The 10924-nt window shown below is 53.7% G+C and overlaps 1 protein-coding gene across 3 annotated transcripts in view; it reads right to left on the bottom strand.

Annotated features, from left to right (window-relative positions):
- Nucleotides 1–2115: 2115 nt before the first annotated feature.
- Nucleotides 2116–10924, bottom strand: part of NCK2 (NCK adaptor protein 2) — a 145538-nt gene continuing 136729 nt past the window's right edge. The window contains exon 4 of one of the 3 annotated variants that reach the window (XM_059658950.1): nt 2116–3325. In XM_059658950.1, coding sequence (XP_059514933.1) covers nt 2613–3325 — 713 coding nt within the window. In that variant the 3' untranslated portion in view covers nt 2116–2612. The remainder of the gene's footprint in view (nt 3326–10924) is intronic. The other 2 variants (XM_059658949.1, XM_059658948.1) reach the window with 2 other exon arrangements.

Here is a 10924-nt window from a genome sequence, read left to right as displayed (position 1 = left end):
GGGCAGAGCGGCCATGTCGGGACGAGGGACGCTGCTCGCGGGACAGCAGCTGCCACCGGGCAAGGAGTGACTTAGTGTATCTCTGACACTGATCACACAGCGACAAATAAAGCCCAACATTGCTGGGTTCTCGTGAGAGAACGCCAAAACCCAACCTGTATTTATTGGCAAGTAATAAATTCTTTCAAACTTTCCTATCCTCTCAGTTCTGAACGTTGGTCTGAAGGAGTTACTGGTACAAAAGTAAATTATAAATCCGCAAGCACATAGAAACCAGACAAATTTGTCCTTTTACCAGGAATGCCTTTTCAGAAATGTGAGTTTCAGTGGGTGCAAAGATTCTAATTTAAGATTTCAGTTTGTGATGCACCTCGGAAGAAGAGATGGACAGCTCAGCGCGCTAGAAACATGGGAGAATGGCACTGCACGAGCGATGTGGGAGGGCTGGGGGTTCAGCACCGACTAGGGGGCTGTCCGTGAAAAATGAGGGTAGTGCATGGAAATGAGCCACCACACGATGAAGAAATGAATGACCTTGAACATCCCCCGCTGTCTGCAGAGGCCAGGGGCCGCAACGCCAGCCCCGCCCAGGGGCTCTCCGGGCGTGCAGGAGGGGACGGCAGTGGTGTCACCTGGGCACAGGCAGTCCACACTCCAAGTCAGGCGGGCCCTTGCCTGACACCTCCTGTCTCCACACCACCGACGCGTCACCTGGCCTCACTGCCCGCTCCATGGCCCACCTGCTGCCAGGCCATCCCGGGCGCTGCGTCCTTCATAGAAGACAACTCTGACCCACCCGGGGGCCGGAGGACTCGCACAGCAGCTTGGGGCAAGACTGAAAATAACTGTCAATCACAACAGTAAGCCTTCAAATTCCTGAAGCCAAAACACGCGTCTGTCCCGTGTCCCGCTCGCTTCTTCCTGAAGAGCTGTGTCCACTCAGCCTGTCCGTATCCTGGCACTTGCTCTCTAGAGCAGCGCTTTGCAACATTCCCCTCTCAGGCCACGTAAACTAGTCACTAAAACTCTGCAGCACGCCAAAAAATAGATCACATATTTTGCTAATCTGACCAAAAAATAGGTGTAATTTTGATTGATTTATGAAAAATAATAATAGTAATTACCCACCTTTTTTGTTCCAAAGTGACTTTTCAAAAAAAATCAAGTGCCTAACTTGTACATAAGGATTTCTGGTGCCAAGAATTAACCAAACAGGTGCGACCTTATTAATGCGATGTGACCGATAAGATGCAATTCTATGACATGACCTATACGTTTATGGTTCCAGCCAGGGCATTCACACTATTGTTGTCATTTTTTAACCTGACAATCTAGGGGAAAGAGGTCAGTCCTCTGACTAAATAGGCAGGCACTGCATGTCTTAAAAATTCCTGCGACACCCCGGTGCCCTCAGCACAGCGGTTGAGAACCGCTGGCCTAGAGGAATTCTAGCGTGAGGACAAAATGTGATGCCAACAGCGAGACCGGGAGGGAGGAGTCGGAGGAGTGGCTCCTTCCTGGAGATAGCAGTGAACCGGCGTGTTGTCTGAGTCCTCATCTGCCTCATTACTCTTCTATACTGTGTGGCCCCAACCAAGGGCACCAGACACCAAACTTCCAATTTATTATCAAATTTCTAATTTATGTCAACGGCAACGAAAAGGCACCACTGACTCTCAAGGGACAGGGATGACAGACCATGTGCAGATGCTCACGGGATGCCTCGTTTCTCCTGGACGCCCGAGGTGGCGGGAAGGGCGCGGACACCTCTGGGTTTGCAGCCCTGCCCACCATGTGCCAGCCACGTCCCTGGTGCAGTGACGTGGTGCCTTCCTTCCCCATCTGTAGAATGGGGGTGACGGCAGCACCCCCCGCCCGAGTGAGCGGAGTAAGCGAGTGCAGGGGGAAGCAGAGGTGGGGGCCCAGCTGATGACTGTGGTCTCTCTGGGAGTTTCAGGAGGTAACGTATTATCTCACTACAGAGAGATGAGGCAGAGAGAAGGAAACCCCGCTGTGACGACCGCGTGCGACTCCTCTCAGACTGCTCCCTTCAGGGCCCAGCAGATTCTGAGGAGCCTCCGGTCGCAGAGTCGGTTCCCCAGACACACACACAGCCTCGTTGTAATACTTTTTTATTACAATATCCAAAAAACTGAGTATGCAAGTTGAGGAGGTCTCAAGACCCCTTCTTTGACTGTAGGAATGTGCCATCTCAAGATAGTATATTTAAACTATAAAGAAGTTCAAATGTAAAGAAAAAAGAAAACAAACATTCTGTGTGTCTTTTCCTACCAATTACATATTCCTTTGTACACCCTGAAAAACCCTGTAAAGCAAATAATATATATATATAAAATATATATATGTATATATTGTGTGTGTGTAAAGTGTTGGTAGCTTCCCTTCCCAAAAGATCAGCTGTTTTCCTTAATCATCTGTTTTAGTGTCAACAAATGGCTACAGATACCTATCACTTTGAGAATTAAAACTGTGAACTTAAGCCAAAGGCAAGAGGAAAGCACTATGTGGATGGCACACCGGGGGATAGGTCACCAAACGTCTCTTTCCGAGCGGCCGTCCCTCCTGCAGACGGACCTTCCGGAAACGCTTTCTTATTGCAAGCACAGCCCCAAAGGCACTGGGCAGCTTCCTCGCTGCGGCCTCCCTGGTGGCTCCGGGATTGCTCCCCGCAGACGGGCCACTCCTGGAGAGCCGGGCGCCAGGGGAGGGCGAAGGGCTGAGCAGGGGCTGCTGGGGACCGGGACCTCCGCCTGCGCTGCCAGATCAGAGCCCGGCGCTCGCGAGGCCCCGGGAGCGCGCTGTGGGTCACTCCATCCCGGGCAGCTTCCCTGCCTCCCGCTGCACCGCGTCGTCTCATCGCGGTGCTGACGGCATGAACAGGTTGAACAGACTGAGGCTGTTTCCAACGGAGCAGAAATAAAGAGAACAAACCCGCCCCCTCCCTTCTCCACACTGGTCAGGAGGGGGGCCTGGGACACGGAGCGAGGGCCTGGGGTGGCCGACAGGAGGCAGGAACGGCCTGGACAGATCGGCCGGGCAGAGGAGCCACGTCTTCTCCTGGGGAAGTGAGGGCGGCACCGGGGCTGGAGGCGGCAGGGCCCGGCAGGCGTCACTGGAGTGCCCGCACGAGGTAGAGCTTCTCGCCGTGCTCGCTGGTGAAGATGGGGGCCTTTTTGTAGTGCTCCACCAGCTCGTCCATGGTGTGGAACCGCCGCTGCCCGATGCAGTAGACGCTGTCCACGAGCTGCACCTTGAAATGTTTGTTCTTCCCTGACGCTTTGAGAGACACGGAGAAGTCGCTGGGCTGGGGAGGAGAGAGACACGCGTTAGCCTGGCCGGGCCGGGAGGGGAGGGCTTCTCTCCCAGAGCCTCAGCTGCTGGGTGTGCCCAACCACCTGGGGATTACCGCCCAAATCTCACGTACCCAAACCCCACCCGCACACAGCGCAGCAGCCAGCTCCCTGCTCTGGCCTCTGACTACAGGAGCGAAAGGAACGGCACCTGCTGTTGGGAGGACCCAGCGGCCGTCCAAGGCTCGGGGGTCTGAAGAGGAGAAAGGTGAAATTTTGCTTCCCACAGTTTCGCTGCTGAATGTATTTCAGTTATTTCAAAACCGGAGCTTTGTTACGGAATGTACGGTGCCAGCTGCGGAGGGGACCCGCCTGACCTTTCATCTCCCAAGCTGCTTTTTATAAACTGGGAATTTTAAAAAGGGGCTTGTACACAGAGAGCAGCTAAAAGATTTTCTTCTCCTGGCTTCTACCACTATTAGACACAACCATCAAACATGTTCTAATCTGCCCCAGCTGGTTGAGGTCCGTGGTTAGAACATCGGCCCTCGCACCAAAGGGTCTTGGGTTCGATTCCCAGTCAAGGGCATGCCCCTGGGTTGCAGTTCAGTCCCTGGCCCCAGTTGGGACGTGTGCAGGAGGTAACCAATCCATGTTTCTCTCTCTGTCTCTCCCCCCTACCTTTCACTATCTCTAAAAATCAATGGGGAAAAAAAATCCTCGGGTGAGGATTAACAAAAACAACAACAAAAAAGCTCTAATTCTAAGCTATTTAAAAAGAAAAACTTTAAGAGCAGTGGAAAATTCTGGTTGCATTTTGAACACGGATCATAAAATCCCAGAGGGGCTGTACAATGGTTCAAGCACAGATTTTATTGAGAGATGTTTAAATTTGTGACATGTCAGCGCCACACTTATAATTGAATATATTTTAGAAAGACATCATTATTTGTATTAAAATTAGTCTTTTATCTCATTTATTGAAAAATATGCTCAAGATATTAAGAATGTTCTTTAGGGAAAAAATTATTGATTAGTTCAATAAAGAACAATTATTTATTGGGTACTAACTACATAGCCGACAGGCCGTGCCCTGGCATTGTGTACACGTGTGTGTACTGTGTGTATGTGCGTGTACTGGCGCTGTGTATGCGTGTGTGCCATGCACAGTATGTGTGCTGACTGTCCAGTAGGGAGACAGATAAATAAAAGTAAAAAGGCCGTAATGTGTCTAGTTGCAAACTGTGATGGGCTCTATGAAGAGGAAGGAGAGAACACCGAGGCAGGCCCGCTAATTTAAACACGAGTGTGGGGTCAGGAAAGGCTCCTGAGGAAACGGGGAGCCGCGCGGTGTGAGGGTGGGGTGCTGGGGGGTGTGGAACTGGGCACTGGGGAAGAGAGGGAGGGAAGGGCCAGCCTCTTCGGCGGCATCATGGACAGCATGGCAGAGGCAGAGGCCGAGGCGGAGGGATGCTGGCCTCCCTCAATGGCCTCAGAAGAAAACCCAGCTGCCCGCCCCTGCCCCCGCCCCCACCCGCATCACCTCGCCCTGCCCACAATGCGATCCAATCAATGAGAGAAAGCATGCGCCATCTCCAGCCCCATTTCCCCTCCTGTTCCTGTAGTTCTTTGAGCCCCTACCCCATCCTTGGTCAACCACTCCCGCAAGGCGCAGCTCCTGCAAGGCTGGGGACGCCTCCTCACTCCCAACAAGACAGGCTCTTCCCGGGCCTGCAGCGAGCGCACCTCAGGCCGTGGCAGGCCCAGCGCCACACCCACGCCCACCCCTTCATCGTGCCCCTCCCTGAATCTCTAGACCAGGTCTCAGCTCCCAGGCCTCACGGGTGCTGAGGGCACAGCCCAGCCCCTGCCTGGCCTCCACCACACGGCAGCGCTGCCAGCACCTGCCATGGTTTGTTAGGCTGAGTTTACAAACGTTTGATCAACAGTGTGAGAATCTTGCAGAGCAAGAGCTAACCCATATGAACAAGCGAATGACAACTCAAGGAAATGGGGTTTCAGAGAGCTCAGCCTGGGCCGGGCGCTGACACCCATCAGCCACGCCCGTTAACACAGGAGAATCAGTGACACTGTATTTACAGCTTGTGGCTCGCTCTGCCTGAGACAGACACAACGGGACAAGCCCTGGGGGTAGGCGGGGGATGGAGCTCAGGAGACAGGAAGGCTGGTCTCTGCTAGGCCGGACCTTATCTGCAGGGTCATGGCCATAGAAGGTGGGGGGCGCGGGGCAGCAGGGAGTGGGAGGAGAACGCAGGCCTTGAAAACTCTATTGCCAGTTCAGACTCTTAGGAATGAGTCATCAGGAACGCTGACGTCACAGATGACCCTGTCGACCAGCCCTTTCGACATAATATTCTAAAGCACAAAGGGGCGTTCTGAGCCATCATGCGAGCACAGTCCCCAAATCCTGATTATTTTCACAGGCTCAAACCACCAGCCGGGGGAAGCGCCTCGCTGTCCTCACACTGCCGTCCGAGCCGCTGTGTGGCTCTCGGAGCAGGACAGACGGCCCTCCCTGCGCCCAGGACAGGGCCCGCCTCACCCGCGTCGCGTCCCCAGCGTTCAGACTGGGAGCAGCGCTCACAGGGCGCGGCAGGCAGCATGTACAGCTGTGACGCTCCCCGGGCTCAGTGTTCCCACAACAATGTGCAGGTTCAAGCTCCTATTATTGTATAATACGCCCACTCTGAGCCAGAAGTTTCTGCCTTCTTAAAGCAAAATGGAGGGCAATCTCACTTCACAGTTTGGCACGAGCAGGCGCTGAGCTAGTTTCATTGATACTTTAATCCATTCACAGCCACGGCGGCACCGTTCCGAGTACGACGTGAGCGAGTCAGAGTGAGAATGTGTAGGCCTGACTGTACTTACCAAATGGTCTAGAGGTGGCTTTCTGGACAGGGAAGTTTGCTTTTAATTTAAGTTCCTTAGTTTTACACCGCGGGCTCTGCGTGCCTCTGCAGTGAAGGACAGAGAGCCGCCAGGTTCATGTCAGGCAAGCGTGCTGAACATGCAGGATTCTCAGTTCAGCCCTAGCAGACTCCCTGTCTCTGCACTCAAATGCCTGGCTCCACGTTTCCACCAAACAGCTCCACGTGGCCTGGCGACGAACACGCCTGGGAGCACTGTCAGCAGCACCTGCCAACTCCCCCCCCTCTCCCCCCGTCCCCCCCGTCCCCAGACCCAGGGAACCAGAGACTCTGGCTGGGCGAGGCCACCTGTGTTTTAACCTCCAGCAACCTCTGTTTTTTCTTTTTTTGTTAATCCTCACCTGAGGGTGTGTTTCCATTGATTTTTAGAGAGAGTGGAAGGGAGGGGGAGAGACAGAGAGAGAAACAACCCTATCACTGAGACAGACACAGTGATAGGGTTGCCTCTGGTACTTGCACGTATGGGGCGGGGATCGAGCCTGCAACCGAGGTACCTGCCCTTGACCAGAGCTGAACCAATGGCCCTTCAGTCCGTGAGGCGATGCTCTATCCACTGAGCCAAGCTGTCTAGGGCTCACCTGGTGTTACTGAGCCCTCCAGGGGCTGCTGACACAGCTGCAGAACAGAAATGAAATTGGGGCCAACCACCCCAGTGTTTCCCACAGTGGGAGCCGGAGGAAAGGTGTGAATGTCACTCATGGGCTCTGTACCCCCGAAGGAGGGCGTTCCATGGCCAACCTCCCTGCGGCTGCAGACGCATTTCTGATTCTCGGCCCTGCAGCACACTGCAGGGGGGGGTGCCTGCAGGGACAGCAAACACCGTGGGGGTGCCTGCGGGGACACCTGGACACTGTGAAGGTGCCTGCGGGGAAAGCAGACACTGCGGGGACAGCCGGACACTGGGGGGTGCCTGTGGGGACAGCAGACACTGCTGGAGAATGTTCCAGTCTCTTCCCTCCAAATTGAGCCGGTCCAGGACCTGACAAGCCACTCTGCTTCCAGGACAGAGCGCAAGGCGGGCCATTCTGAGAGGGCAGCTCCACAGCCTTGCCCGTGGCTGCCGTGGCCCCGCCGGGCCTGGCTTTCTGAAGCAGACTGGGGGCACCGGATGTTCTGGGCCCCGCGCAGTCACCTCCCGAGTGGTGGTGCACTGATATTAAGACGCAGGACTGTAAACTTACGCTTCTCAAAACACGTTCTTGCTTGAGTATCTGCTGAGAAAGGGTGCCAGCTCAGAATTCCTTCGCACAGGCTCTGGTTTCGGGGTGCCACTGATCTGAGGACACGGGCCCTACAGGGCAGCGACCATGGGCTGTCCCCCTGGGCACAGGCAGAAGACTGGCGAGTGCCCTCACCGAGGCCACCGTGCACGTGCTCCTGAGGGGAGCGGCCGGGACGGGGAGCTCCTTGGGCTGCTGGGACAGACGCAGGAGCTGCTGCTTGTCCAAGAGCTACATCCGCCAGAGCGTGGGCCCACGGAGGCGAGTGAAAGAAGAACCCCCACAGAACCTCAAACAGGCAGCACTGACACGCACTGCCCAGGGGCAGGCTCTGGCAGCACAGAAATGGTTACCGTAACATTAAAGGCGGCAGCTCTCAGTCGTGGGCGGTGGTGCCGCCAGGGGGCTGACGTGGGTGTGGCCACAGCTCCCGAGGACCAGGAGGAAACGTCCTGTTCTTGACCCTGACCTGGGCCCCGTCTCTTGACCTTCTTCACCTGCGTTAAACCAGTGCTTCCTAAATTGTTGTCCCCCATCACTGCAGTCTGCCGGAAGGCTACTTCGTTGTTGCTGTTTGTTTCAATGTGTTGTCCAGCTGTCCTGCTGTTTCGGCAGAAGTGTGAGCCCACGTTGCCAGGTGGGGAGTGGTCCCGTGACCCTGGACAGGCCGTGCCCGCCCACCCCCGGGTGTCTATAGCCCCAGGACTGAGAGGCAGCACGCTGGTTGCAACAGGCTCTGCAACAGGCTGCCTGGGCCACAGCCTGGCTCCTTAGTTTAATGCAGTGGTTCTCAACCTGTGGGTTGCGACCCCTTTGGTGGTCGAACAACCTTTTCACAGGGGTCGCCTAAGACCATCCTGCATATCAGATATTTACATGACGATTCATAACAGTAGCAACATTACAGTTATGAAGTAGCAACGAAAATAATTTTATGGTTGGGTCACAACATGAGGAACTGTATTTAAAGGGCCAGAAGGTTGAGAACCACTGGTTTAATGGCCCTGGGACCTGGTGCAAACTTCCCCTCAGTTGCCTGCTCCTGTCTTCACACTGCAGAACAGGTAACGTCTGACACTGGGACAGGCTGGGACGGTTTACAAATGTCAGGAGAACAACATCCTTCGGGAATATTAAGTTCCTTTTACAAGACTATAAAGACAGCAAACAGTATATCATCAACTTTTTAAAAGGTTTCTTTCCATTAAAATTTCTAGAAAACGGGGATTTTCCTAAACTAACTGGACAAGGTCTCCACCCTCTGCAGAAATGCGCCGTTTACCTCATTTGTGATCACGCGTCCTCAGCCCCCGTTTAGACCCGTCTCTCCTATTAGGCTCCAAGCTTCCCGAGGCTCATTCCTACCTCACTTTCATACATTCTTTTAAAAAAATCCTTACCCCAGCATTTTTTCCCATTGGTTTTTATTTTTAAAAGAGGGGGGAGAGGAGGGAAGTGGGAGGGGGGAGAGAGAGTGAGAAACATCGACGCGAGAGGGACACATGGATAACCAGCCAGCGCTCATTTCTGTATATGCTGGAGAAAAGCGGGGCCTGGCACACAGTAGGTGCACGCTAGGTGGTTGCTGAACTAACTGGCAAAGGAATGCCTGGGAGGCTGTCCATACCCGTTCCATGCGACCCTCGTATCTTTGAGGAAATGAACATTAGCAATAGGCTTTCTCTTTAAACAACAAGTGGGAGAGCAGGGTTTCTTGAACTTCAATGTTCACTCCCCTGTGGCCTCTCCTGTCAGAGCCCTGCTTTCTATCTGGGGTTCTGTGCTGTTTGTCTTTTGCTGTGTGACAAATCACCCCCAAACTCAGTGGCTTAAACAGCAGCATTGGTAAGTGCAGTTTCTGTGGCTCGGGACTTTGCCGTAAACCTTGAACTAGGCAGGGGTGGGCAAACTTTTTGACTCAAGGGCCACAATGGGTTCTTAAACTGGACTCAGAAGAAGGAGCTGCGGCCGTGTTTCCCGACGTTGCCATGTTAGCACTGCTGCTGCTGAAGGAGCGGAGGGGAGAGCAAGAGAACCCTCCGCTCTTTCGGCTCCACGGGCCGGATGGAACAGCCGAACGGGCCGGATCCGGCCCGCGGGCCGTAGTTTGCCCACGGCTGAACTAGAGCCTTCCAGCTCCTGATTTAACTCCACATCCCCACAGGGAGCAGCAGTGAAGACACCGGCTGAGGCTGCGGTCATCTGCGGGCTCCACTGGGGACAGAGGATCGGCGTCAGGCGTGGTCACGCCTGGCCCCTCTGTGGGGCTGCTTGCTTCTTGGCACATGGCAGCCCCCCGACCCCCCCAACCCCATACCAAGTGATCCAAGAGTGATGCCGCGCGCCGTTTGTGGCCCGTCCTGAGAGTCACCTGCCAAGACTCCACCGCCTCCAACCACGGCGGTGAGTCAGCAAGTCCAGCCCCTGCTGAAAGAGGCGAGCAGGGCCCCTGCTTTGAAGGACGGGCATCGAAGAAGTTGTGGACATCGTCTGAGCCATCACAGGTGCCACACTTGGCTCAAACTTTCCTTAGCTGGGCTAGAATCTAACTAGACTCAGTCCTGTGCCTTCTTTTCAGATTTGAAACATCCACTTTCTATTCCCCACTTCAATTCTAATCTTTGTGCTTCCTCTCATTGTCCAAGTTGTCCTTCTCCAAACACTACACTTCATCGGTATAACTTCTCTTTGCTGAATACTGTGCTAACTTTTCAAATATTCTAACATCAGATCACTTCCTGTTACTGTCTTCCCGCTGACTATTCCTCCTAGGAATGATTGCTATTCTCACAGGTTTTGAACCAGAGGTTCTGACGGATTATCAGTTGGTAAAGCCATTCATTCCACCCTTCTTCTTAGGAAGTCATTCTCCAAGTGGAATATGAAGACAGTTAATCGATAGAAAAACCAAGATTTTATTTATTATATTGTCATTATTTTTGCTTAGGTTTTAGGTCCTGTGTTTGAGTGTAATCCCTGTAAGTACAAGAGGCTGATTTCACTCCACATCCCCACATGGGAGCAGAGGAGGCGCGAATAAATGCACCTACTATGGACTCACAATTTGGCCATGTTTTCCACTATCCGTTTCTTACAGCTCACAGCTTTGAAGTTTCACCTCACGAGTGAATACTTCTAGAAAAGCAAACCATACTGAGAGCAGCAGGTAATCTCCTTCATTTCTCCTCCACCACCCAGAGAGCATACGTGTTACTACGCCTGTCCTCTAAGCACACGGCTGTGGAGAAGTCACAGGGGAGGCAGTCCTGCTTCTTAAACAACCTTACAACTTTCTATTTATCTTTTCCTTTAGAATCCGTGGGAAGATGAGAGAAATGCCCTTGGTGTGGCGCACCAAGCTGCCCAGGTGAACTCTGGACCCATTTCTGGCCCCGCTGCTCTTCGATCAGCAACTCACACACGTAGCGTTTAACACTCCCCTTGG

Source organism: Myotis daubentonii, chromosome 12, assembly GCF_963259705.1.
Source record: "Myotis daubentonii chromosome 12, mMyoDau2.1, whole genome shotgun sequence".
Lineage (NCBI taxonomy): Eukaryota > Metazoa > Chordata > Mammalia > Chiroptera > Vespertilionidae > Myotis > Myotis daubentonii.
The sequence above is the reverse complement of the archived record's forward strand: the minus strand, read 5'-3'. Positions and strand labels throughout refer to the sequence as shown.